The sequence below is a fragment of the Kogia breviceps genome, chromosome 9 (genome assembly GCF_026419965.1).
Source record: "Kogia breviceps isolate mKogBre1 chromosome 9, mKogBre1 haplotype 1, whole genome shotgun sequence".
NCBI classification, from domain to species: Eukaryota; Metazoa; Chordata; class Mammalia; order Artiodactyla; family Physeteridae; genus Kogia; species Kogia breviceps.
In genome coordinates, this window is record NC_081318.1 from 33937120 (window position 1) to 33965043 (window position 27924).

General features: G+C 33.1%; 1 protein-coding gene across 3 annotated transcripts in view; it reads left to right on the forward strand.

Moving 5' to 3' along the window:
* The window catches only part of TFEC (transcription factor EC), a 75287-nt gene extending 47900 nt beyond the window's left edge, over positions 1–27387 (forward strand). For all 3 annotated transcript variants that reach the window (XM_067041669.1, XM_067041668.1, XM_067041667.1), the window contains 5 exons: positions 12729–12843; positions 14847–14903; positions 18483–18558; positions 24411–24558; positions 25440–27387. In XM_067041669.1, coding sequence (XP_066897770.1) covers positions 12786–12843; positions 14847–14903; positions 18483–18558; positions 24411–24558; positions 25440–25820 — 720 coding nt within the window. In that variant the 5' untranslated portion in view covers positions 12729–12785 and the 3' untranslated portion in view covers positions 25821–27387. The remainder of the gene's footprint in view (positions 1–12728; positions 12844–14846; positions 14904–18482; positions 18559–24410; positions 24559–25439) is intronic.
* The last annotated feature ends 537 nt before the right edge of the window (positions 27388–27924 follow it).

Here is a 27924-nt window from a genome sequence, read left to right on the forward strand (position 1 = left end):
TTCTCACCAGGCTTGGTTTCTCTATGGCATTAGCCATGGTTGACCACTCCCTCCTTCTTGAAGTATTATCTGGGATTCTGTAGAACCATATTTTTGGGGTTTTCACCCTCCTTACTGGTTCTTTCTCTTCTAATAGACATCTACATGCTAAAGTGCTCCCAGGCTTAGACTTCAGTCCTCTTTTCTCACATATCTATACATTCTGTTGGTGATCTCAACCCTTCTCCAGACTAGCTGTCCCCTAATGCTAGATTTATATGTCTTACTGCTACCCTAACATCTTTTGTGCTTCCAACAGACATCTCAAACCTAATCTGACTGAAAAGAAGTTTTTGTCCCCCTCCTTATCCATGTCTTACTGCTACCCTAACATCTTTTGTGCTTCCAACAGACATCTCAAACCTAATCTGACTGAAAAGAAGTTTTTGTCCCCCTCCTTATCCATCTAGAACCAACACCCTCCCAAAAAAGTAATTATTCTTCTCTCTCTTACTTCACACAACCACATTTATCAGTATGCCCTCCTACTCAGCGTCCAAGATTTCCTGAATCTCACAGCTTATCAGCTCCTCTACTAAAACGCTTTTCCAGGCTATCATCATCTCTCACTTAACTTCAGAACTAACCTCTCTGCTACTTCTTTCCCCCTTACAGCTGTTGATCACACAGCAGCCAGAATGATCTTCACAAAGCAAAAATCAGATTCTGTTTCTGTGATTGCTGAGCATTCTATTAACTTCCTGAAATCCTCAGAATATAACCAGGACACTTTACCATAGTCAGCACTTCCGTTTAATTTTAGGCTTTGGTCTTGATAGCCTTCTTCCTACTCCTTGACTATGACATGCATATTATCATTTTAGGACCATTGAATTTCCTTTTTTAGGCTTGGAATGATTTTGTCCCAGATCTTTGCATGACTGTCTCTTTATGCCTCAGATCTTTAGTCAATATCAACTTGTCAGAGAGGTCTTCCACAATCACCCTATTTGGAAGACCCCATCCCACACTTCCTAAATCAATATATTACTTAATTCCCTGGGACACTTAGGATTAGAGTTACAAAAATTATCTTGTTTTTTATTTTATTTACCTATTTATTGTGTGCTTCCACCCTTAAAATGTAAACTCCTGGAATCTGGTGATCTTGTCTGTCTTGTTCACTGCTGTGTCCCTAAAGCCGAAAAGAGTGACCTGTTCATTATTTTATTCTCAGCACCCAGCACAAATGCCTAGCACATCATAGGTGCTCAGCAAATGCATATGAAATTAATACTTTAAAATTCACACACAATATTTAAAAAAATTTTTCCCATTATACATTACCATTTAGGAAATTTTTTTTTTTTTTTTTGAGAACCTCACATTTGGGGGAGTTTTATTTTATTATTTTTTTAAATCTTTATTGGAGTATAACTGTTTTACAATAGTGTGTTAGTTTTTCCTTTACAACAAAGTGAATCAGTTATACATATACATATGTTCCCATATCTCTTCCCTCTTGCATCACCCTCTCTCCCACCCTCCCTATCCCACCCCTCTAGGTGGTCACAAATTTTTTAATGGCTAAAATCAGCAGCAATAAGGATAACAACAATAATAATAGCTACTATGCCTTGGGTACTTGCTATGTGACAAGGTTTATGCAAAACACTTTTCATGAAAATTTAATCACCACAACCAACATATGAGATAGAGACTATTATTATGGATTATCATTTTACAAATGAGGAAAGAGGCTTAGAGAAGTTCAGTAACTCACTCAAGTTCATATAGTTAGTGAATGGCTGGAGAGGGGTTTGAATCCAATTCTGTATGACACCAAATGCAACAATCTTACCCACTCTGCTGTGCTAGCAGCCTCAGAAGGAAGCCATTTCATAGAATTGTAGAATCTTAGAATCTAAAGGGACCTTAGCCTAATCCAATCCTCTGTCACATTCCAGCCAATGGATTGTTTAGCCTCTGAGTTTAAATCTGTCTCCCTGTAATTTCTACCCTTTAGTCTTAGTTTCACCTCTCCCTTTCAGAGATGTGGTTGTGCACAGTAACTCATTTCTTTTATCATAGATGGGTATTTTTCAATCAAGCGTCTGTACATGTTGGTGGCATTTGACAATCTCAGTATACTGTTATAGTTCAAGACTATTTCAGGGCAAGGACTGAGTAAATATTAACAACACCCTGTGCTTGGTTAGAACTTGAAAGGACTGCATAACACCAACAAGCAAGCTTTTGTCAATCACAATCTAGAGCAGATTAGACTTAAAGTCCAAGGAAGAACCAAAGTTCACCTTAGAAGTTTCTGCACAGCTCTCCCAGTTATTGCTTGCAAGTGTAAGGAAAAGAAAATGATGAAGGAGAAAGAGAAAACCATTGCTATTGTGAAGGTTATAGACACTTCAAAGTTAAAACTGGTGAGCAAGTGCATTTTGGAATTCTTTCAATGTTTGGAGATGAAACCACCTTAAATACTGAATTTAAGCTTTATAAACTAATAGTCAATAAAATAAGGTATGTAGAAGTTGAGCATTGAAAAGTGTAACATTTAATCTGCTGTACTGACATGTTTACTTACAAAATTGTTTGGTTACAGTAAAAATATTTTTATAATCTATTTAGTTAAAAAACTGTTAAAAATAATGTTATATTGTGACCTTTTTATCAAAAAGTGAAGGTTCTACTAATCATTTATTGCAGCATTTACATTTGGTACTAAACAGATTATATATATAAAGTGTATGATGCAAAAGCATTTATTATGTTGCCATTCTCTGTTTTATATTTTATCTTTTCTATTTGCTTTATGAACCAGCTGGTCAAGGACAGGAATCTCCCACTCCCGCCCAACAGATTATTTTTATTCACTTATAATAGAATGAAAAAAAAATAACTCAGTGGGATTTCTCTTTTCAATGTTTATCATTCAAACCTCATAGCCCTGCTTCAGCAAATAAAATAAAGTTAGGGGGAGATCAATTGTACATGTCCTAAAACTGGAAAAATCTAGTTTACTATGTTTAGATGAATAAATACACAAAAGGAAAGAAAATATTCTCTTAAATGCCAGTTTTTATGTATGCTTACATTGTGTGATATATGCTCTCCTACAGTGCTCACTCTTTATTCCTGAAGTTTATCTTCTTTCTATGCCTACAGTTATTCTATCTAATAGTCTCAAGCTCAATTTTGCCATTTTGCGTTCACAGTAAATGTCTTCAGAGAAAAACAAAACAGAGGATCCAAACAACTCCAAATCCCCCACTTTCCCATGAAACTCACACTAAATATTTGATATAGATATAGACATACAGATATCACACATACACATCTATGTATGGGTTTAGACGTTTTTCTTCTTTTAGTCTCTATACTGAAAAATTGTCTGGAAATATATGTATATATATATATGATTTTATTTCCTTTTTTGTATTTATAATGAGATTATCTGGGAGATAGATACATCATACACACACCACACACACACAAACACCCATATATAATATACATAATACATATATGCATATTATAGGTATGTATGCATATACACAAATGCACATGTATGTATATCCAGGAAATTCTCAGGGTTTTACATAATCAGTTTTCAGAAACATGATGAGTGTTCCTGGGTACTATAGTACCCTCTCTCTTGATGACTGAATATAAATGAAGAGGGGTAAAACAATAAAAATGAATTAAATTATTGAATTTGTGGTCAAGTTTCCTCATACTATAGCGTTTTGATGAAGAAAAAAATTAAGTCAGGTTGCTGTAGGGAGAGTGTTGGAGATGGTTTGGACCTTAAGTTGAGCCTTAGAGAGCAGGTTGTGGTTTGATACTTTAGAAAGTGTGAGCACATTTGAGGTGCAGAAAATAGCAGTGGGAAAGAATAAAACTGAGAAAAATATTCTCCAATGACTTCCAAGTTTTTGAGTTTTCAAAACACTTCTTACCATTAAAAGTGTTAAGGCAAGGGCCCTTCCACAGTAGGATAGGTAGTAAAGAATCCAGCCTCTGTGTTAGACGGACATAGGTTTTAATCTCAAGTCTTCTATTTATTACAACTGTATGATCTTGAGATAAGTACTTAATTTTTCAGAGTTTTAATTATTTGTATTTAAAATGGGAACTATGAGACTTCACTCACAAAGTTATTATAAAGATTACCTCAGAAGCTGTTATTTGTTATTACTATGAAACATGCTTATCTGAATATCTGGCATATAATAAATACTCAACTATCTATGATGTTACATATATATATTATGATATTGCTTGTATTTTATTAGCTTTTAAAAATTCTCCATATGCGAATTCATAGGTTCCGTTTGGCAACATTCTATCCTCTTGCCTCTTGCCTCCCACTGGAGTGGGAGATCTATTTTTACAAGCTGTGACATAGTCTACATATGTGTATATGGTAATGAGAAATCTTTCAGAACTTGAGAGTAGTGGGAAATAATGTTGACCAGATAATGTGGGGCCATTTAATGAGATTTTGAAATCTGGACACAAGGGTTTGAACTTAATGTATGAGTCAAAGGGGAGAGATTTAAATTTTAGGTTTTTGAGCTGGGAGAGATCAGAAGAAAGTTGTATTTTTAAAAATATGAGTTGGTTTGATAGGAACAGTTGGAAACTAACTGAGAGGGATGGAGGGCTACTGGAGGGAGGGATATAATTTAGGCTGAAGGCCATGAGGCTCTTGAGATATGAGGATAGGGAAGAAAATTTAAACTGACCAATTATTTAAAAGAAAAAAAAATGTCATAACTGGGTAATAGATTGGACCCAGTACATGGAGAGGGAGGAGGCCAAAACAGGCAGAAAAAACATATGTGGAATTTAGGTCAGATCATTTATACTTCCCTTTACTGTATTTGGCCTGAGAGTAAATGGTTATATGAACATTTGTACATTAATTTTGGACCCAGATTTTATTTTCTCATAGGGAAGCACTGATTGTAAACACAGGCAAAGCTATATTTTTCTATTATTGAAAGTTATTGTCCTCTCACAAACTAAGAATTTTATAATAAATGGGATTGAATTTTATCGGATACTTTTAAAAAATCTATTGAGATGATCATAGAGTTTCTTTTTAACATCATAAAATATATTTATGGGAAATCCAACTTGATTATGGTAAGTTACCTTGTTTATATTCTCTTGAATTCAAATTACTAATAATATTTTGCTTAAGATTTATAGAATGAATGAAATGGGTCTATAGTATTTGTTTCTCATAATGTTTTCATATGGTTTCAGTCTCAATGAATTGGAATGTATTCTCTCTTGTCTCTATTGTCTGGAAATGTTTGTACAAAATTGAGATGATATGTTTCTTGAAAATGTGACAGTTTTGCCCATAAAACTGTCTAGTCCAGATATTTTCTTGTGTAATATGTTTAAAGCTTGTTTTGGTTTCTTCAGTAATCATACGGCTATTCAAGACTATTAATTACTTGTGTAGTAAGTTCTACCAAATAATACTTTTCTAGAAATTTATGTATTTTTCCTAAGCATTCACAGTCATTGGAAAATTATTATAGGTAATCTCTGTTATTATCTTTTTTATTGTGGTAAAACATGTATAACATAAAATTTGCTATTATAAACATTTTAAAGTGTACAGTTCAGTGGCATAACATAGATTCACAATGTTGTGCAACCATTACCACTATACATTCACGGAGCTTTTTCATTCTTCCAGACAGAAACCCTGAACCCATTAAACAACTCTGCATTTTCCCTTACCTCCAGCCCTTAGTAACCTCTATTCTCCTTTCTTCCTGCATAAATTTGACTATTCTAGGTACCTCATGTAAGTGGAATCATACAATATTTGTCCTTCTCTATCGGCTTATTTCACTTAGCATAATGTTTTCAAGATTCATACATGTTGTAACATGTATCAGTACTTCATTACCTTTTATGGCTGAATAATATCCCATTATATGTATATACCACATTTTATTTATCCGTTCATCTATTGATGGGCATTTGGATTGTTTCTACCCTTTGACTCTTTAATGCTTCTGTGGACATTGGTGTGCAAATATCTGTTTGAGTATCTGCTTTCAACTCTCACTTGTATATATCTAGAGGTGAGAAATAGTTGGTCATATGCTAATTTTATGTTTAACTTTTGAAGAACTGTCATACTGTTTTCCACAGTGGCTGCATCATTTCACATTCTCAGTGGCAATGCACAAGGGTAACATTTTTTCCATAACCTCACCAACATGTTTTCCTTTCTTTTAATAATATTCATCTTAATGAGTGTGAAGTTGTAAAACATTGTGGTATTGATTTTTATTTCCCTAATGACTAATGATGTTGAGTATCTTTCAATGTCCTTATTGGTCATTTGTGTATCTTTTTCAGAGAAATGTCTATTCAATTTCCTTGCTCATTTAAAAAATTGGATTGTTTTTGTTGTTGTTTTTGTGAGTCATAGGAGTTTATGTAGTCTAGATATTAATCTCTGAACAGATATGTGATTTGCAAGTAATTTCTCCCATTTTGTGAGTTGTCCTTTCACTCTCTTGATAGTGTCCTTTGATGTATGAAAGTTTTAAATTTTGCTGAAGTCCAATTTATCTGTTTTGGTTGTTGTTGTTGCCTGTAATTTTGGTATCATATCCAAAAAATCATCACCAAACCCAATATCATGAAGATTTTCCCTCATCTTTTCTTATAGGAGTGTTATAGCCTTAACTCTTATGTTTAAGTCATTGATCCATTTTGAGAAATTTTTGTTTATGGTGTAAGAATCCAACCTCACCTTCTGCATGTGGCTATCTAGTTTCTCAAGTTCGTTTGTTGAAAAAACTGTCTTGGTCTTGGCACTCTTGTCAAAAATCATTTGATCATGTATTTGAGGAATAATTTCTGGGCTCTCTATTCCACTCTCTATGTCTGTCTTCATGTCAGTACCACACTGTTTTGATTATTGTTGCTTTGTAGTGAGTTTTGAAATATAGAAATTTGAGTCCTCCAAGTTTGTTCTCTTTCAAGATTGTTTTTGCTATTCAGGGTCCCTTGAGATTCCATATGAGTTTTAATATGGGTTTTTCTATTTCTGCAAAAACCACTGTTAGGATTTTATAGGGTTTGGATTGTATCTGTAGTTTGCTCTGGGTAGAACTGTCATCTTAACAATATTAAGTCTTCTCATCAAAAAACATGGGATATCTTTCCATTTATTTATATCTTCTTTAATTTCTTTAAGCAATGTTTTTTAGTTTTCAGTGTCTAAGTCTTTTCCTCCTTGGGTAAATTTATTCCCAAATATTTTATTCTTTTTGATGTTATTGCAAATGGAATTGACTTCTTAATCTTCTTAATATCCTTTTCAGATTGTTCTTTGTTAGTGTGTAAAGATGCAACATATTTTTGCATGTTGATTTTGTATCCTGCAACTTTGTTGAATTCATTTATTAGCTTTCATATTTGTGTGTGTGTGTGTGTGTGTGTGTGTGGCCTCATGATTTTCTAAATATAGGATCATATCATCTGTGAACAAAATCATTTTACTTACTCTTTTCCAATCTGGATGACTTTCTTTTCCATGCCTAATTGCTCTGACTAGGACTTCCAACACTATGTTAAAAAGAAGTGGTGAAAGAAAGTGGGTGGTATCCCAGTCTTGTTTGTTCCTGATCCTTGAGGAAAAAAATTATAAATCTCAACTTGTACTGTGGTTATATCCTCCTTTCATTTAAGATATCATTTGTTTAGTCTTCATTCTTTTTAATCAGTCTTGTAAGAAGCATGACAAGTTTCTTAACTGAAAAAACAAAACAAAACTTGTCTTTTGCATTGTTTTGTTTTTCACTGATTTATGATCTTATATTACTATTGTTCTACTTGCTTTGGGTTTATTTGGTTATCCTTCTAACTTCTTGAGAAATTTACTTAGTTTATCAAATTTCAAATTTTTATCTATTTTTCTCATATTTAAGGGCATAAATTTCCTTCAAAGCATTACTTTGCCATATTCCAGAAGTTTCTTTATGTGTGTTTTCAGTATCTTTCATTTATTTTTAAATTACAGTATGACTTGGTCTTTACTCTTGAGTCACTTAAGAATTTCTAAATATATAGGAAATCAAGGACTCTGAAATGTTTGAAGTTTTTTTTTGGGGGGGTGAGTTGGTTTTAGTATTTTTTCTGAGTACATGATCAATATTTATGTACGTTCCATACATACTTGGAAAACTGTGTGTTCTCTAATTTGTAGATGTAGAACTATATACATGTATTAGGCCAAGTCTTTACTTTTATTGTTCACATCTAGAACATTACTGATTATTTTTGTGTACTTGAATTTTTAAAAAACAGGGAGAAATGTGTTGAAATCTCCCAATACGTTGATGGATTTATTAATTTCTCCTTGTAGTTACAAACATTTTGTTTCATATTTTGAGGTTATTCTATTAAGTACAAGCCTGCTTATAATTGCTGTGCCTTTTTGGAGAATTGAATTCTTTATTATTAGATAGTGACTCTCTCTAGCCCTAATTTTTCTAATTTTAAAGCCTATTTTCTCTGATATTAATGTAGTTCATTGGTTTCCTATGGTTATAATTTTTCATATCTTTTCCCGTCTTTTACCTTTCAATCTTTTGTGTCCTTTTGCAATGTAGCTGTGTCTCTTGTAAGCTACATAGATCTAAATACTGTCTTTTTAACCAAACTGTCAACCTTTTAGCTGAGGAGTTTGACCTATTTACATGGATTATTCTTATTGATATATTTTCATCTGTTTCTCTCATTTTATTATTTAAGTGAGTCCTATATTTTAATGTGTTTTTCTTTAGTACTTTTTTTTTTTTTACCACTTTCACATCCATTGGCTTCTTTACTACTCCAATCCAATCATACTGATATTATCTAGACTTTAATACTGAGTTATATGGTTATACATTTCATTTTATCTTTGATTTTGATTCCCTTCCTCTTTTTTAGACTACAACCACTTTACCAAGATATTTGATTATTTTTATGGCATATTTTATTATGTCTTATTTACTTCATCCAAAACTGTTTTCAGTGTTAGTCTTTGAGGGTAAATATTCTTAAGCATTTTATACCTCTAAGAATATTTTTCATCATGGCCTCATATGTGGATGATATTTGGGCTGGATATAAAACTCTGTATTTTAAGTCCTTTTCTTTAAACATTTGAAAAATACTGATTCACTTTCTTCTTTCATCCATTTTGCTATTGAAAAATTTTATGTTAATCAGATTCTTGTTGCTTTGAGCATAATCTTCTTTTTTTCTCTTTAGGCTTTTCGATCTTTCTCTTTGTTATTGTATACTCTTAAATTTCACCATAATGTGTCTGGGTGTAGGTTTTTCTTCTTTGATATTCCATAGACCCTTTGATTTTTAAATCAAAATAAAACAATAATAAAATAAGATGGGATAAAATAAAAGACTTTTTGGTCTTTTATTTAGTGTTAATCCTAGGAAATGCATCTCCATTATTTCTTAAAATTTTTTCTTCCTTCCAGTTTTATTTATTCTTTCTCTCTGAGAGTCCTAATACCTGTCTGTATTTTAGTTCTAATAATTCTATCCTACATACTAATTAGATTTTCTTTCATATGTTTTGTTTCTTGTTTCTTTTCATCACCCTCCTGAGAGATTACTTTAATTTGGTAATTCCTTTATTTCTTTCTAAGTGTATGCATTATGCTGTTTTTCCATAGTTTTCTTTTGTTCAAGTATTATATTTTCATGGCTCCTATTTCCACTTCATCACTTCAGCCATTTTATGCTTTCTTGTTATTATTTTATATTATAAATTATTACAATTTATTTTATATTATAAAGATATTACAAATATCTTTATTTCTTTTAGTGTATACACTAGGTCAATTTTTAAAACTTGGTTTCATGTGATCTTTTACTTTTTCTTTCTAAAATTTTTGCTTTTGATGTTATTTCTAACACTCCATATTGTTTAACTTTTAAAATAGTCATTTTCCTCTAACGTTTTGATATATTGACCTGTGAGCTAATTTTCTTTAGGGAATATTGGCTACTCTGAAAGGTAGTGTATGTGTGGAAAGGCCAGTGCTCAGTCCACTTAAGTCTCTATGATCTTAGTAATGAGATGTGACTAAAATCTAGGCTAGAGAATCTTGGACATCAAGAACCACTGCCAATCACTTCTCACTTCAAAGCAACTTCTTAGATCAGGAGTTCACGTTTTTCTACTGGAAAGAAGAATTGTCTTGGGGAGTATGTTTTACCTTGTTGAAAATATTTTATAATAAATTCTTTATTAGATGTCTTTAAAATGTGTGAGTTTATTTCTAATAATATTATTTCCCTATTGTTATGTCAATGATTTTGGTTTTCTGAAAAAAGTAACCTGTGTTTTAACCAGAATAATAAATACTTCTTCATAAAATATCTATCCAGTTGCCTACTACTCTATAAAATAAAGCTAAGACGTAGACCTTAATACCTAAGTAACTTATACCTTTAAAAAAAGTAGTTATAATTTTGCTTTGTAAGCCTTTTCCAATGTCTATATAATCTTTAAATTTTCACTAACACTGTACCCTTATATCTTTTAATGGAGAAAAGGCTCTTTAGATTATGTGAGATGTATTACATACTTTGAAATAGAAACCAATTGTTTAATGATATTCAAAAAGTGATGAGCCATTTACATGAAATAGAGTAGTACCTACAGCGTAAAATTAAATAGGATATTAATCATTGTGCTTCAGGGCATAAATTGACGATAACCAAGGTCAGGAGAGGATGTAATATACCCACGGTTAAGCAGGATTAGATTCATTTTCAGAATTCCAGACCCATTTCTAAGGAAAAGTGCTTTGGGTACAGTCTGATGAGGTAATATGGACCCAGTGAGATGCTACAGTTAGGAATATATCACTTTATTGTTGCAGTGTATATGTAATATGGCTCCTTTTCTTCTCAAACATTTCTGCTATTTGCCACTGTTGCATTGAAATCCATCGGAATTCAAACTCTTCAAAGAAAAGTGCCCTTTTCCTAGTTCTTTCCCCCTTCTTTCTCCCTCACTCCCTGTCTTTTTGTTCAGCACGTCCTTTATGTTTCTCAAAGGCACAGTGGAAATGTACAATTCAGGTTGGTGATGACCCAGCTTATAACCAACAGGGTTTTCAAAAAAAGATCTTGGAAACTTTAAAATTTTACCAATATAACTAAATGACTCACATGTTAGGAAAATATCTGCTTTTAGGATTTCTTCCTAATTGTGTTGTACTGATACTAATACTCATCATCTATCCAATTTGGTCAACTTTGTCCCTGTCCCTATTTTTCAGATGAGGAAATTGAGAGGGAATAAATATCCCACTTAAGGCTCTCCCGTCTAAGGTCCAAGAAGCAAAAATACATTTTAAAACAATGAATTTATATAAAATAAAGATGAGGAGTCCAAATAGAATAAATAATGGGAAGAACCAATATATGAAAACATACATCAGAATATAATATGCAGTCTGTAATGTCCTTATTGATATGCACATACACTTAAATATTAGCCTGATTTCCACTGTATTTTCAATGATTTTTTTCCCGCAGAAATATACAATATTATTATATAGTTTAATAGATTATTATGTCAGAAACTAATTTTGGTCTTCTTCACATTTATTTTCAGTCTGATTTTATAAGTATTAAAAAATTTCCCTCAGTTTGAACTGGAGTTTTACAAAAAGTGGGAATAAGATGTTAGAGTCTCCATAATAATCTGGTTATAGCTTTGCTTGGTTACTTGTATTATTTTAGTTCTTTAGGAAAGAAAAAAGATACTGCTTATTCAACTCTTGGTTGACTTCCCAGAAATGAAATAAAGATACTTAGACTGGAAATATTTTAAACATTCAAATCTTATATTTTAAATGTAGCTTGTTCTGGAATAATGAATATTAACTTGAGTTACAAATATTATTTAAATTTTTTTCTTGGGAGATCAAATCAATAAGCACATTTTAACTAACAAATTGGTACGATTTAAAATTGTGTATAAAGTATCTTAGCTTTCTGAAAAATTGTTCCCAAGAAGCACTTTAAGAATTGCAGTGTTGCTATAATTAGACATACCCTATATCCACTAGAGGCAAAAGCAGTTTTAGACTACTTTTGGTTACCAGCTAGGATATTTATAATAATCTAGAACATTAAGTGTACAGTGAGAAAAGTATGCCTTCCAGGAAGGAAAGAAAGTTTTTCACTTAATTAACAGTGCAGAACACCTCTTGACTGTGAGTTGCTGGTAGCACTGATGGTATTAAGAAGGCTTCCAAAATGTTCAACCATTATACCTAATTTATGATATGCAATGAACTTTCCAGCTTTGCTAATACATATATTGATTTTTGTCAAAAATGATATTTTAAATCTTTTTCAATTATAACCAGGTAATATGCTGGATCAAATTCCCATAACTTTGTAAATATTAATCAAAATTTTTCTTCGTGAGTGAACTAATTTCTCCTTGTGCTTAAATACAAATAGCTTTTTTCAACATAGCTTATCCATAAGCATGCCACAATGATTTTACAAAGTTAAGGCATACTCTTGTTTAAAATTAAAATGCTATATATTACAAATTACTATTAATAAAGTGGTAAATTTAAAATGAACATCTAAATACTTCATCAATATCCAACGAAGATTTGATTGATCTTTTCTTCCTTTTTCCTCTAAAGCTTTCTGGAAGTATTTTGGATGTGTATAGTGGTGAGCAGGGAATTTCACCAGTTAATATGGGCCTTACAAGTGCTTCTAGTCCAAGTAGTCTACCGATGAAAAGAGAAATTACAGGTAACATTGCTTTTATAGTTTTATCCTTTTTAAAAATCAACTACATAAGACATGAGTGACATATATTTCCAAGCTAAAGAGGATTTTAAAAATATTATTAAAATAGTTAGTTAAAATGGGAGACATTTAGAGAGTACATCCATCTTTTTTTCCTCTATGACAACCAAACAGCAAGTTAGCATAACTTACAGTTCAATTGAATTAATTAATTATTTTAGGAATTGGGTGAATATACACATAACCTCTATTCATATGTATATAACAGTTTGACTAAGTTCTTCACTTAACATAGGTTCATTTTGATATTGAATAGATGCAATTTATTAACATGGTTGCAAAAGAACAGATTAATAGATTAAGGAAAATTAGATTTTCCCCTTTTTAGCTTGTTTTATGGATTTCATGATTCACATTTAACTTTCTCACGTGGGTAAAAACCGCTCAGTTTTCAATAGTAAATCTCAAAATTGTTACAACTCAAAGGAATTATAGGGGCACTGTCAAGTTCCTCCAATATGTTGATGTGGGAATCAAGAGTCAGAGGAGTTATTTTCCCAAAGTCATACAGCTGATTAGAAGCGGAAGTGGATCAAAATAAGGATTTCATGACTTACAAGACCAGTGTTAGTTTCTCCATAAGAATAAAATAAAACTCAGTCGAAATTTCTATAACAAAGTTTTAGTTTGGAGCTCAAACACTGGTCTTTAAATATTTTTATACAGTTAATATAAACATTTTTAATAAATGCAATATATCCATTCTTGGAGTCTAACCAATAACTCAAAAATATCTATGCATTCAAATTATTTAGACTAAAATTAATGAATGTAGCCTTAACTAAATTTAAATAAATGTATTTCTATTTTAAAACTAGAATAATTCAAAGAACATTGTATTAATTATCTATTGCTGTATGACAAATTACTCAAAATTTAACAGCTTGAAATAATAAACATTTATTATCTCATACAATCCCTATGGTTCGGAAATTTCGGGGGTGACCTGTAAAACTGGCTTTGGCTCAGAGTCTCTCATAAGGTTGCAGTCAAGATGTCGGCCAGAGGTACAGACATTTGCCACTTGACGGGCTAGAGGATGCACTCCCAAGGTGGTTCACTCACAGGTCTTCCAAGTCAGTGCTGCTTGTTGGCAAGTGGCCTTGGTTCTTTACCATGTTGACCTCTCCACAGGGCTGCTCAGGTGTCCACAAGACATGACAACTAGCAATTCAAGGGACACCAAAGTGGGAAGCCGAAAATGTCTTTTATGATGTAGTCTGGGAAGCCACACTAATCATTCCCACAAAATTCTATTGGGTTCACGGGTCAGCTTTATTCAGTGTGGAAGGACACTAACAAAGGTGTGAATATCATGAGTGAGAATCATCGTGGGCCATATTGGAGACTGACTACCACAAATGCTCACAACTACGTAGCACATGAATTGTCACTTACGGAAAGTATGGAGTTGTCCAATAGGAATATCTGAGAAATGTAGTTAGTTCCAATTCTTGGGATGTAGAAATCATAATTTTTTATAAAAAATTAAGGTTGTAAAAATTTAGGTTGTAATAATTTTGAATAAACTTAAAATTCTGAGAATAATACTAATCAAAATGATTAAGCAGTTTAATATTTTCTGTGTGCTGTACCTATTTTAATCATCACAGTGATTATCAGGTAAGTATTATATTATATCAGTTTTACAGATAGATAAGAAGCCTGAGACACAGAGAACTTAGGTAACAGTTCACAAGGCTATTAAGTGGAGGGCCAGAATACAAATCCATGTTTTACTGCTCAAAGTCCATAGGTTTTGTCACTGACTTCTTACTAAAGAGCACTCTGTTCCAAATTTCTGAATATTTGCAAAATATATATATATATATTTTACTATTTGGAGCAAGTAATATTGTATTTTCACTAGTATTTCTGAATTATGTTGACTGGAAAGATTGTAAGGTAGAAATAAGTACTGTTTCAATTGTCTTCCTTTCGATCAGAAACTGATACTCGAGCTTTGGCAAAAGAGAGACAAAAAAAGGACAACCACAACCTCAGTGAGTATATTTTCCCTTTTTTGAAACAAAATTAATTAATGCAAGAGGAAATGCAGAAGGTTATAATGTGTGATGTTTTATTGTTGCCCCATAAATATTTTGAGGTCAGATGACCAAAAGTAAGTGTACATACTTACTGGTAGAGCTATGTTGGGAAATTTAAACAATGTGAACTCTCAGAAAAGCTAGACATTTTTATGAAGTTCAGCATCTCAAGTTCTCTCCTTGATCATTCTCTCTCAAGAAGACTGCATGTGAGCATTGAGTTATGTCTGAACTCAGTTGTGACTCATTGACTCCAAGGTTTAAAGAGATAAAAGTGACTTTAGAAAGTGTACCCCATTTAAATAGTAAGAAATGTGACTCCAGGTTCTTATCTTTCTGTGTCAATCTGCTCCTCCCTTCCTAATGATAAGTTATCTGAAAGTACTGCTTATGTTGTACTGATGAATTCCACTACTGCTGCCAAAAAAGGGGCCTCTTACGCCTTCCTGGGGGTCAATTTGACTCTGATAATGGGTCACATGAGATGGGTAAATGCAGTCCAGGGAACTTGTTGAGGGGCAAGTTGAGCTTTAGAGTGCTTTGTCATGTCTCAAATGCTTAACTGTCTTAAGTGAGCTTGACTAATTGAGTGTGAAGCTTTTTTGTTCTGGGAGCCAAATCAAAAAATGAGAAAAAAATAGAATAGAATAGAATAAAATAAAAACTTTAAAGCTCTAAAACAAACCAGGAATTTCCTTACATGTGGTTAGTTGAAATTGATTCTACATGTACCTGGGAAACCTGCATATATCTGTTCATGAAGCATCTGCCTACATCACAGAGTAGGTTGACTGTGTGACTGAGGAGAGGGCTGACCTGTGGTTATAACAGTCCTTAGAGTAATTGTGGAGAGGGAAATGATTTGATTCTGATCACTTAGTGGCAGAGCAGATAAGTGCTGGTGCAGTTTATGAGACAAGTAGAACCTGAAAGACAGAGCTAGTTGTTGGCAGAAGGAATTAATAATACATCGAAGAGCTAAAGGCTTCTCTCTTTGTTTTAAGCCTGCTAACTATTACCTTCCTTGCTCCTTTCTTCTCTCCTCTATGTTTGCACTTTAAATAACAGGTCATTTAATGTAAAGTATGATAGGTGCCTGGTATGACCATTATCAAAGTGTTTTCTAATTTGGATTCTCTTACTTAGTGATCTTCCTTTTTGGAGATATTAATGTTACAAAAAATTAATATCACATTTTAAATATGAATCTAGGATATCCCTTAACATTTGTGAGGATCATGGCTGGAGGACAAATAAAGTCCCACTTACCATATGTCTAAATACTTAAAAGCTATAACTCAAGCTAGAAATGCTAAATTAAGTATGTTCTATCCTTCCTAAAGATTGGAAGGCCAGGTGTGAAATAAGAATTCTCAGATCCTTGGAATTCTGAGTAGGAATGTCAGGGTGGGGCAATGCCAGCCTTTAGCCAGCAGCTCATCTCACTTCTCTCTCTACCCCCTAGAGGCCACTTGCATTTCTATGCTGCAAGTGGCCTCAAACAAGAGTGGGAACCCCTCATTCTGTATATTCAAGTTCTATACATATCTCTGCAAACAGCTGCCCCTTGTCTGCATTTTGGGACTAAGGTAAGCACCTTTGTGTCCTGATCCTCCCTCAAGAGGATGGACCTGGGAAGCAGCCTGAACAGGCTCAGGGTGTTTGGGAAGATATTCCTGTTGCAAATTACTTGGAATGTAATTTAGAAGGGGAATCCCTTTGTCCTGTGGCTGCCTTGCTCAGTGTGGATGAGTATGGTAAGAAAAGGCAAAGGAGGCTCCTCATCAGTATGGGGTCTGAGAAGAGAGGCCCCTTTTGCTTGGATCTAAGGACAGGAATGAGTGAATATATCAAAAACTTGGTGAAGAGTGAAATCATGTGTAGCATGAAATAGTTTAGTAATTTCTTAAAACTTGACTCCTTTACAGACAACTAGTACTGGAGATGAAAACATTGAGGAACCAAACTTCTCATCATAATTAGCCATTAAAAGTTTTACTGGGCACAATCTAAGAAGAGCTGGGTAGGAATTTCTGATATTTTATGTGAGGTGCATTTAAATAATAGATTTTGAAAAAACATTATAGGACTAAACCAGTCTCTTATTTTGAGATAAAACTGAACATCCTTCCTAGCTGCTCTTCATCTTATATTTAAAAGTCTGTTTTATAATATAGGAGTGAGTATGTGTGAACATAGACTTACTAATAAATTCTCACTGTAAAATATAAATGTATTTCTATCAGCATTATCTTTGTTTATTTTCTTTTCAGTTTTTTATATGGTGTCAGTTTTTTGAATCACATGCATAGGAAAACAGGATTGATAAAGAGGGAAAATAAACTATCCCAAGAATCAATTATATCCTAATTTCAGAGGAATCCCAATGTATTATTTTTGAAGGTCAAGTTCATTCATGGTAAATTGCGTTGTAGAGTAGGTTCACCAAGACAATTGATATTTTTTTCATGACTTTCCTTGTTTCTAGTAGCAGATCTTATTTTTGAAGCACGTATGGTTTAATGTTTTTGACATCTAGTTTTCTTTTTCTTCATGACACTTTACTTCCTTCATTTCCCTAAAAAGCTTTAAAAATGTTATCTACTTAAACAATATTATGCAAAAGTTGTGGTTCCTGATACTGGGAATATAGAGCACTGGGAATATAGGACTACTCTGTGCTCTATAAGACTGCTCTTAGGTAAGGGTCAATATAGAAAACTCTACTTATTTGTATATTTGACATTTATTGAACATTTACTAGATGCACAAAATTTCCATAAGCAATGGATGCATAGAAACGCAAACAGAGAAAACAGTCTCTGAATAAAAACCTATATCAGTAGTTCTCAAAGAGTGGGCCCTAGAGAAGCAGCATCGGTATCACCTGGGAACTTGCTAGAAATGCAAATTCTTGGGTCCCAATCCAGTCCTACTAAAATCAGAATCTCTAGGTGCGGGGCACAAATTTATTTTAACTATCCCTCCAGATGTGTCTGATGCACGCCAGAGTTTAAGAATCACTGCTCTATGTATTATTGAAAATTGTTAAATTAGAAAACTATATTTATAGTCTAATCAATGTACATTTATTTATCACCTTTTACATGCCAAAGCCTCTGGAGATACAAAAGAAATGGTCCCTACCCTCAAAGAGGTCATAGTCTATTTGGGCACACATACCTACCACGTAGCAAACTTTGTGTTAGCTTTTCAGTGGCGTGTAAGAGAAAGGAGAGTATATAAATACATATATATCAGTATGAGTGAATATTATTGCATTTCAAAGAATGATAAAAATGTTTTTGAGAGAAAAAGTTTTAAAATAATTGTGAATAATAGACACATTCTAATATTGTTATTTTTACTTTTAGAATAAAATGTGTTTGAATTTTTTATTTTTGAGAAGTACCCTTTTCACTAAATGAAATTTTTTTGCTCATTGTTTTTCAAAGATTGTTAAGAAAGTTTACAGCTGACCAAAAATGAATTGTGCTTTAATGAGAATAATCAATAATATTTCTTTTTTAATAGTTGAAAGAAGAAGAAGGTATAATATTAATTACCGAATCAAGGAACTTGGCACTCTTATTCCAAAGTCTAATGATCCGTGAGTTCACCAATCATTTGTTAATAATGTTATGGTTTCAATCCCCCCCCAAAATGGGTGGGAGGGAGAGGGGGAGGGGAGAACAAAAGACTAGGAACCTAAGCAGCTGTGGTAAAGATAAGGCTACTGCTGGTCTCATTTTTTAATATCTATTCAAGGCTGATAGTTATTAAGCATCAACGTTGTTACTAACACTTGTTCTATTGAGCTATAGGAAATAAGTAAATAATTTCTTCTCAGTATTTAGTGGATTTTTCTGTATGGCACCAATATTTGCAAGTTTAGTGGTAGTACTAAATGCTTTCCTGATACTGACTGGCATCCTCAATTTATGATTATAGCACTCCTTCCAATTTAAGATTTATGTGTACGTGAAAATTGGAATGTTGAATTTTCAGAGGTTCCAAAATTCTGGCGATATGCAAGCAGAAAAAAGAGAATTGTCAAAACAGGCTGATTGATGCCAGTCAATAATTGGTTATTGCAATTAAATTTTCGGTTAGGTTATGGTGTCATACAGTCACAAAGTCAGTTAAACAAGATGTTTGAGGTTGTAAATTTCAAGAAATAGTTGATAAAACAAAACATCAATTTAGCATGTTAAGTGTTTCTCTAAAAACATGAAAACATTGTAGCATTAATAATGACTAGAAAAAAATGTTTTGTTCACACTGAGAACTGGACTCTCCAGATACTGGCAAAAATCCATTATTCAGAAATGATGATGTTTGATAAAGTGATATTTGTGAAATTTGAAAGTATTCTTTCCCTAAATGTAAATGTGCTAATTCACTTGGACAATTCATGCATTTATAATAGAAGGGAATGCCATATTTATTCTTATGGGCATAGTAGATAGTGAAGTCATCTCCAGTAGAATGGCAGAAAGAGCACTGGAGAGACAGTCTGAAGAGCTCAATCTTGGTGTAGGTCCTACCAATAATTTTTCAAATCTTTTGAAGTCTCTAAGCAATGCAACTCTTTCTGTTAGCAGAAGAGAACATCCATTTTCCAGATAAAAACTTTTTAACACTTAAAATATAAATGCACATTTATTCACCAAATATTTGATGTAAGACCAAGACCTTTTAGTTTGAATGTGTTTCAATTTTTCTTACTTATATAAAATGTATAGTGTATTTCAATTTCTTAAAGATAAAAGAAAAACCTAAGGGCCAACCACCTAAGTATAGATGGATTTTTTTTAATGTTTGCACTCCAATTTCTTACAGCATATTTTTTAGCAACCTATCTCTACTGACATTTTACTTGAGTTTTTCCAAAACTTTAATATACTTTTCCTAAGAACAATAGCTATTTTTATAAATGCTTTTTCTTCTTTTGCATTCGTATTTCATTAGTTAACATACATATTATTTAATTATACTATCACAATAATAAGTACAATGGGCATTCATTTAACAGCCTGTCAGTAAGTACATGTCACCACAAGGATAACAGAAGTACCTGGGTGTCTCAGAAGGTAGCCTAGTGTCTACTTTGTTCTGTCAACAGTCAGTGATTATCACAAAGGGAATGGAGAACATTAATTAATCCCGAAAGTGATTAGATAAAGCTCAGTTAAGAGAGCTTCCCTTGTAACAGGTAGAGCTAACCCACAGTGCCAGGCCCAGGTTATATGCAGAAAACAGATGAGACTATAAAATTGAACTCTGAAGCCTGACTGAACATCTTTAGATGTCACCATGCCTGTAAAGCACCAATTATATGGCTGGGTTTTTATAAAAATAAAATCAAGTAATATGTATGAGAATATCTTAAAAATTATAAAGCTTGTGTGAGGGATAATTATTACTCTACATTTTTATAGAAGCTTTGGTTGTAAAATGGCTCCTTTCTAGTTCTAATTCATTGTCTAGAATAGGAGATGGAAAACTTTTCCTCTAAAGGGCCAGATAGTAATTATTTCAAGCTTTGTGAGCATAAAGTCTCTCACAATTTTTCAACTCTGCCGTTGTAGCATGAAAGCAGACATAGACAATATGTATATGAAAGAGCATGACTACATCCAATGAAACTTTTTTGACAAAAACAGGCTGCAGGCTATAGTTTGTCTACCCCTGATCTAGACTATGGAAAATCAATTTATCACAGAATCACACCTGAAAGGGACCGTAATTGGGAAAGCTTCATTTTAAGTATTCTTAAGGGAATTTCTCTTTGTGGATTTCAGAAAGGGAAATTATTAATTGTTTTAATTCTATTATATGTAGGCACTGAAAATATCAGAGTATTACATATTATACGTTAGAAGGATAGTAATACCTCATAAAACCTTTGTTGCTGTTATATGTACAAAGAGCACACTGGGTCACAATAGAAAACACATTTCTTATGGCAGATGCATTTGAAAAAGTGGGAAAGCCACAGATTTGCAGATACAGCACTGAACTGAGAGAGGAGACCTAGGACTCATCTTCTAAACACCGCATCCTCTTGGGCAAGTAGTAGGAACTCTGAAGCTTTGGTTATAAAAAGGCTCTGAGGACCTTTCCAGCTCATGGCTAGAATAAACTTATGGTTTGGCTTAGCAAATGAAAGCTAATACCTGAAAGCATTTTGAATTCTATGAAGTTGCCATTTTTGTTTATGAAAAACATTCAGAAATTTGTACTTCTTTCTTCTTTGCTGGGTCAAAATAGTATGGTCAGAAGGGAAAAAATATAGTAAAGAGCTATCGTTGAGGTATATATGTTGAGAAAACGAAATGAAAAGCACACAGTCTCTTAACTGTCAGTGAAAAATAAAACCAAACAAAACTAGCAAATACAAAAAGTGAAGCATTTCTACAGATGTGTGGCAGTGATTTACTTCATATGTGCTTTTAATTAATCATATTTACAAAAAAATCATATCTGTAGATATAAAAATGCCAACAGAGCATGAATTATTCTAGTTGTGCTATCAAATTATTCTTTTCTTTCTACTTTTTTATATATAAAATTAAGGTTTTTTTGTATTGATTTTTTAATCTTCTACAGTCAGAACTTTCTCCGGCTTTTGTGTAAGAATGGCAGTTGAGATAGTAAATGAGACCTAACAAGACTTTCTAAATCAGAAGTTATAAAATGTTGATCAAAGCAAAAAGAGTCAGACCTGTCATGGTGTTTTCTTTCTTTTTTATTTTTTTAATGCTTCTAAGTGGATGTGCACTCCTAAGATGACAACAGATTGTACCTTTTCCATAGTTTTGCCTGGCAGCATTCTTACTCCAACTTACATATTTCTGTTACCTGCTTTAGCCCTATATACATTCAAGCTTTTAACTTTCTCAAAGATATAAGTTCTTCAAATAAAATTATTTTGTAGAAAATGAAAAGCCAGTATCAACGTTCACTCCTTAGGTATGTCTTTGCATATGTTAGTGTTTATAGTATAATGTCCTATATAATGTTTTTTAATGCCTAACTGCATGAAATTATCTTGGCAGAGAGGTAAACATCTCTTTAAGATATTTGGAAAACTTGAAATATTTTAAGAAGAAACCTCATATGTTAAAATGGCTTTAAATAGAGTGAACTTTTAAATATTTAGTGAAATGACATCAAGTAGATATTGTAGCAAAACCCATTGTGTGTTTTCTACCACAACTTTTTTTTTTTACATCTTTATTGGAGTATAATTGCTCTACAATGGTGTGTTAGTTTCTGTTTTATAACAAAGTGAATCAGCCATACATATATATATATATATATAGATATATAGATATAGATATATATCTCCCCATATCTCCTCCCTCTTGCATCTCCCTCCCACCCTCCCTATCCCACCCCTCTAGGTGGTCACAAAGCACCGAGCTGATCTCCCTGTGCTATGCGGCTGCTTCCCACTAGCTATCTATTTTACACTTGGTAGTGTATATATGTCCATGCCACTCTCTCACTTGGTCCCGGCTTTCCCTTCCCCCTCCCCGTGTCCTCAAGTCCATTCTCTACATCTGCGTCTTTATTCCTGTCCTGCCCGAGGTTCTTCAGAACCATTATTTTTTTTTGGTTCCATATATATGTGTTAGCATATGGTATTTGTTTTTCGTTTTCTGACTGACTTCATTCTGTATGAGAAAACCATATTTCAAAAAGAGTCATGTACCACAATGTTCATTGCAGCTCTATTTACAATAGCCAGGACATGGAAGCAACCTAAGTGTCCATCGACAGATGAATGGATAAAGAAGATGTGGCACATATATACAATGGAATATTACTCAGCCATAAAAAGAAACAAAATTGAGTTATTTGTAGTGAGGTGGATGGATATACCACAACTTTGAAGGTTTATTTTAGACCTAAATAAACAGTACCTTAAACTTCAAAGTTGACTAGGGTTATTGTTTTTATCCTGGTCCTTCTGTCCTTCAAGTTTTTCTTCCCATGAGAAGAAATAAAACAAAATTAGGGCCCTTAGGCCCCTGCTGCTGCTTAGAGTTTTAACTCAGGAGTTCACTACACTTTTCAGTGAGAGATATCTTCTTGGTTTAATGACAAAAGTAGCCTCTTTTCCCCCTTCCCTTCCCACCACTAGATAAATCACTGTGCTTGGAAAGATATCAACAGCTGTATGGCCCCAGAGAACTGACAAAATATTTTCAAGCTTGAGACAGATGTGGCAATGGTTTGGTGCTTTTCAGTAGAAGATGGCTTATTCCAGCATTCTCACCTAATAAGCATTTTCACCTGTGGTAGAATAATGTATCTTCCTTTAATTTGTTACAGCTAATGGAATTGTCGTCTAACCTGAACTTCCAATGAGGCACATGCCAGTCAGGTTTTTCATAAACTACATTTTCCCACTTCTGAACACTTAATAAATACATATTAAGTTCCATGAATTTGATGTAGATCACGTAAACCAAAAATACATGCAGTTGTAATGTCTTTAAAAATTTTCCCTACAAGTTTACTTTCTGTGGTATTAAAAGAAATCTCATGATTCTAAATGGAAAATTCATCCTGATTTTTCAAGAGCTCTGATTAACTTTTAGCAATCAGTTTGGCCCTATTCTCCATATATATTATGAATTCTCAGATAGTATTAAATTTATTGATGTATGTTTTTAGATATTAAATTCAGTAGCCTGTTCTATAATTCCAAATTTATCATCTCTCCTGTCTAAAAATAAGTTTTAATAAAATATTTTTTCTATACTACAGTCTGAAGATTATTGGCAATGTTCAACCGTATTTACTTATTGTACACTTACTTAAAAATAGATACCCAGCTTTTTTTTTAAAAGTTGATGCTTTTTGTGCAGAAAAATTTGCCTAATGATTCTAGAAAGTTTTGCTCTTTTGCATAAAGTGATGTTGCCAAGCTCCGATTTGTTTCACAATTACTCAGGATCACCATTCAGGAGGGACTTTATTTTTCTTTTCCTAGAAGCATAAAAGCAACCTTATAGAAAGTAGGTTAAAAGATTGGTACATTTGAAATGATCTTAAAAAATTTAGGCTTAAGTCCTCAGTAATGTACATTTCCTCACTCATTAATGCAGAAATACTGCACATAGATTTTAATCTCGGAGTTAATAATAAAAGCAATTTTCACTAAAAATATAAAAACTGTAATGGTAGAATCATGATATTGCATTTAGCTCTCCTACAAAAAGTCACTTTATTACTTTCTTTTGACACTTATTTTCATTCTGGGATTAATTTTACTATATAAGGGCTTCTTAACTATTCTATTAAAATTTCTATTCAGAAGCAATAATATCTAAGAGTGAATAATAGTCATGTAAATCATTATTTCATATTAATGTGAAAGATTTTGTAAGTTCTTATGAATTCTGCTGACATGCACAATTGTGAAAAGGTTATCTCTCCTTTCTACAGTGATATGCGCTGGAACAAAGGAACCATTCTAAAAGCATCTGTGGAGTACATCAAGTGGCTACAAAAAGAACAACAGAGAGCTCGAGAATTAGAACACAGACAGAAGAAATTAGAGCAGGCTAACAGGCGCCTTCTACTCCGGATTCAGGTTTTTATAAGAACGTTGCCATGAACCATGTAACTTACATATGACTTATCCATCATCAGTTTTATTCATTAGTCTCATTTATTTTTTTCTCATTAACAATTAGTTTTTCTTCCCAAGGATAATTTTATTGCCTTTTAGAAGTTCATGAATTAGATTGATTCAATTAGGTTTTCATTAGAAATCTAGGATCAAGTTGGCTTTAAAAATATATAATGAATGACAATAACTAATTGCAAAAATGCAGAAAATAGAACCAATTTTATAAACACACAATTATCCCAGTCAAAAAAATAATAGTAAGCTGAACCTTTGTTTCTCTAGATAACACTGGACATTAAATTCTCCTCTCCCCCTATTATTTCTATAGTAACATTGCTATGGATTTCATTGCCTTAAGGCATATTATGCCAGTTTATATTGTCACTCCTCATCTGTTCATGTGACACAAAATCTCAGAATATAGGTTTTCTTAAGCCTCAAGGTTTTTTCTTTAATATGTGAGCAAGCTTACTGCCAGGTAAAACACTCCTGTTTCCATGAAATGGACCTATAGAGAGAAATTAATCAGGAAGAATGACTGGAAGATTTCCACTATCTCCAAATAGTTGTACTGTAGGCTGAGCCACTATGGGACCATTATATGTCATGTATTCCTTTTACGAACAGTCTGAGTATTTTTCAAAAATCTGAGTATTTTCCTCAGGGTTATTTTTCAGGCATTAGAAATATACCACACTCTGTTATTTGCAAAGAATATTTATAATATGTATTACTCTTCATTTTGAGTGCATGTTAATATTTTAAATCTATTTGTGGCTTATTCTCTAGAGTTGAGTTTACTTTCAAGGTCATTATTTAATTATTCTTGTTTGAAATTGCAGGAACTAGAAATACAGGCTCGTGCTCATGGTCTGCCAACCCTGGCTTCACTTGGCACAGTTGATTTAGGTGCTCACATCACCAAACAACAGGCCCATCTTGAGCAGAATTCAGTAGACTATTGCCAACAATTGGTTCTGTCTCAGGGGACAAGCCCTGAGCTCTGTGATCAAGCTATGGCCTTCTCTGATCCTTTGTCACACTTCACAGATTTATCATTTAGTGCGGCTTTGAAAGAGGAACAAAGATTGGATGACATGCTACTGGATGACACAATATCTCCATTTGGAACAGATCCTCTGCTATCTGCCACTTCCCCTGCAGTTTCCAAAGAGAGCAGTAGGAAAAGTAGCTTTAGCTCAGATGATGGTGATGAGTTATAAAGAATAAACAGGCTCAGTTCATCAACTGGGAATCAATTCTATGCTGGTGCTATGCAATGAAGTTCTGTGTTTCATATATTGCTTTGGCTCAATTTTTCTGAAAGGAATATATTGTTCATGAAAAACTGATAAGTTAGAAACAACAGAATTCACAGGAAGAAGAAGCACAGTGTTGAAGAATTATTAAGAGCAAAACTGATTTTTTTTCTCTTTGACTACTGAGTCCAAATCTACTTAAATTTTGTTTTCCTGGAAAAAGGCACAACATAAGACATAGCTGTCTACTGATATTTTAAAAGTAGTGACTTGGTAGTGTACTATTGGAACTAACAGACTGAAAAGAATAAACCTTCTGAAACATACATTTCCTTACTTCCGTCTCCTTCCTATTCTGCTCTGACAATGTTAATTTTTCAAGAATCAAGATCGACAGATCTGGTTGTTCATTGCCTTTCTTCCACTGTCTGGGGGATAGCTGTCTAAAGTTCAAGCCTTATAGGGGAACTAATTAAAAAAATAGATTATCTACCACTTATAATTGAAAAGTGAATCTACAATAAACATTAGAATTTTCCAAAATAAAATACAGACAATTTATAAAAACTTAGGATTCTAAAATTAGACTCTAATTCCCTTGGTCAGTTCAATCACACTAACTCTAAAAGCATCTTTGCATATTTATGGAGACATGCTCAGTTCAGAAAAAGAACACATTGAATACTCTCCTCAAGAATACTGGCTAGAATTGTTATCGCTTCACATAAGCATACCCACCGCCCCCCCCAAACAGGTACACAATACTGGTAATACATGTTCTTTTTTTCCCTTCATTCTTCTGATTTTCTAATCAGCATCTGAAATTACACTCCAAATCCTTTTTACTTTATCAAGAAGAGATATTGGATAATCAGTTTCAGCAAATAAAATATCAAAAGTCCTCCTAACTAGGACAATTTGTTAATTTGTTAAATAAAACATCACTGTTTCCAGAATTGGATTTAAGTTAATTAGTTGATACAGTTTTGCTCCAAATTGATGAAATACTGAAAACTGGATTGCCAACTGACAAAATAATTAGTAAAACAGAAAATCTTTCTTATTACATTCAGCTCTGAGCAGAGGATAAAGTCCTATTCCTGTGAGTACCCTACAATCTCTGTTAGCCTTGTTAGCATTTATTATTTATATCTATGGTGCTTCACTCAAATTTTTCTCTCTTGAGTTTCTTTAAAGCATTGGGAATTGACTTACCAAGGATGTTAGTCTGTGCTAGACCTGCATGAATGATCATCTGATCAATGAGTATTTATGGAGAGATACTCAAAACTGCAGTAAGTTCTGTGAAAATATAGAACAGATGAGCAAGATATGGTCTTACTCCTCAGGGAGTTAAAATGACTGCATGAGAAACCAAAACAAAAGATAGAAGACATTTAAAATTAAAGCCTACATGGTGCAGCATAAGCTGCAAATACAGGAGGTCAGAAAAACTAAAAATGAAGATTTGGAGAATCGCAAAAATGTGTGGGAACAGCAGAGTTTAACTTATTTTAAAAAGCATACACTTGGTGGAGGGGAGGCTATACAGGTGAATAATATCAACCAAATGATAAAGGCGAGAATAAGTTGGGGAAGTGTCTTCATGATGCATTCATTAGAAAGATCTGACCACCCTAGAAGATGCCTGTTCGGAGTCCTGAAAAATACTGGCAACAAGTTATGAAAGCCCTCAAAGACCAAGATGAGATGATGTAGCAGGAATAGATTTTTTTACTAAGAGGAAGAAGCCTAAAAATTAAAATGCTACTCTATATTACTAATGTGATTGACATGTAATCTTTCATGAATATTAACTTTGGGATAAACTTTTGAAAGGGTGCTTCAGGTGTTACTCACATGAAAAATACGTCATCACAAAATTTGAGATTTTAATGCTAATGAAAGTGGAAAATATTAAATCTTTATGGTATGTTTATTATCTCAGGCTTAGCTTAGAGCATTAGCTCAGAGTTTGGAGAATTAAAATAATTTTCATTTTTTGACATGAAAAATCTCTTAATTTATAGGAATAATTGTCAAAGCCAGATAGATAAATTCATCTGAA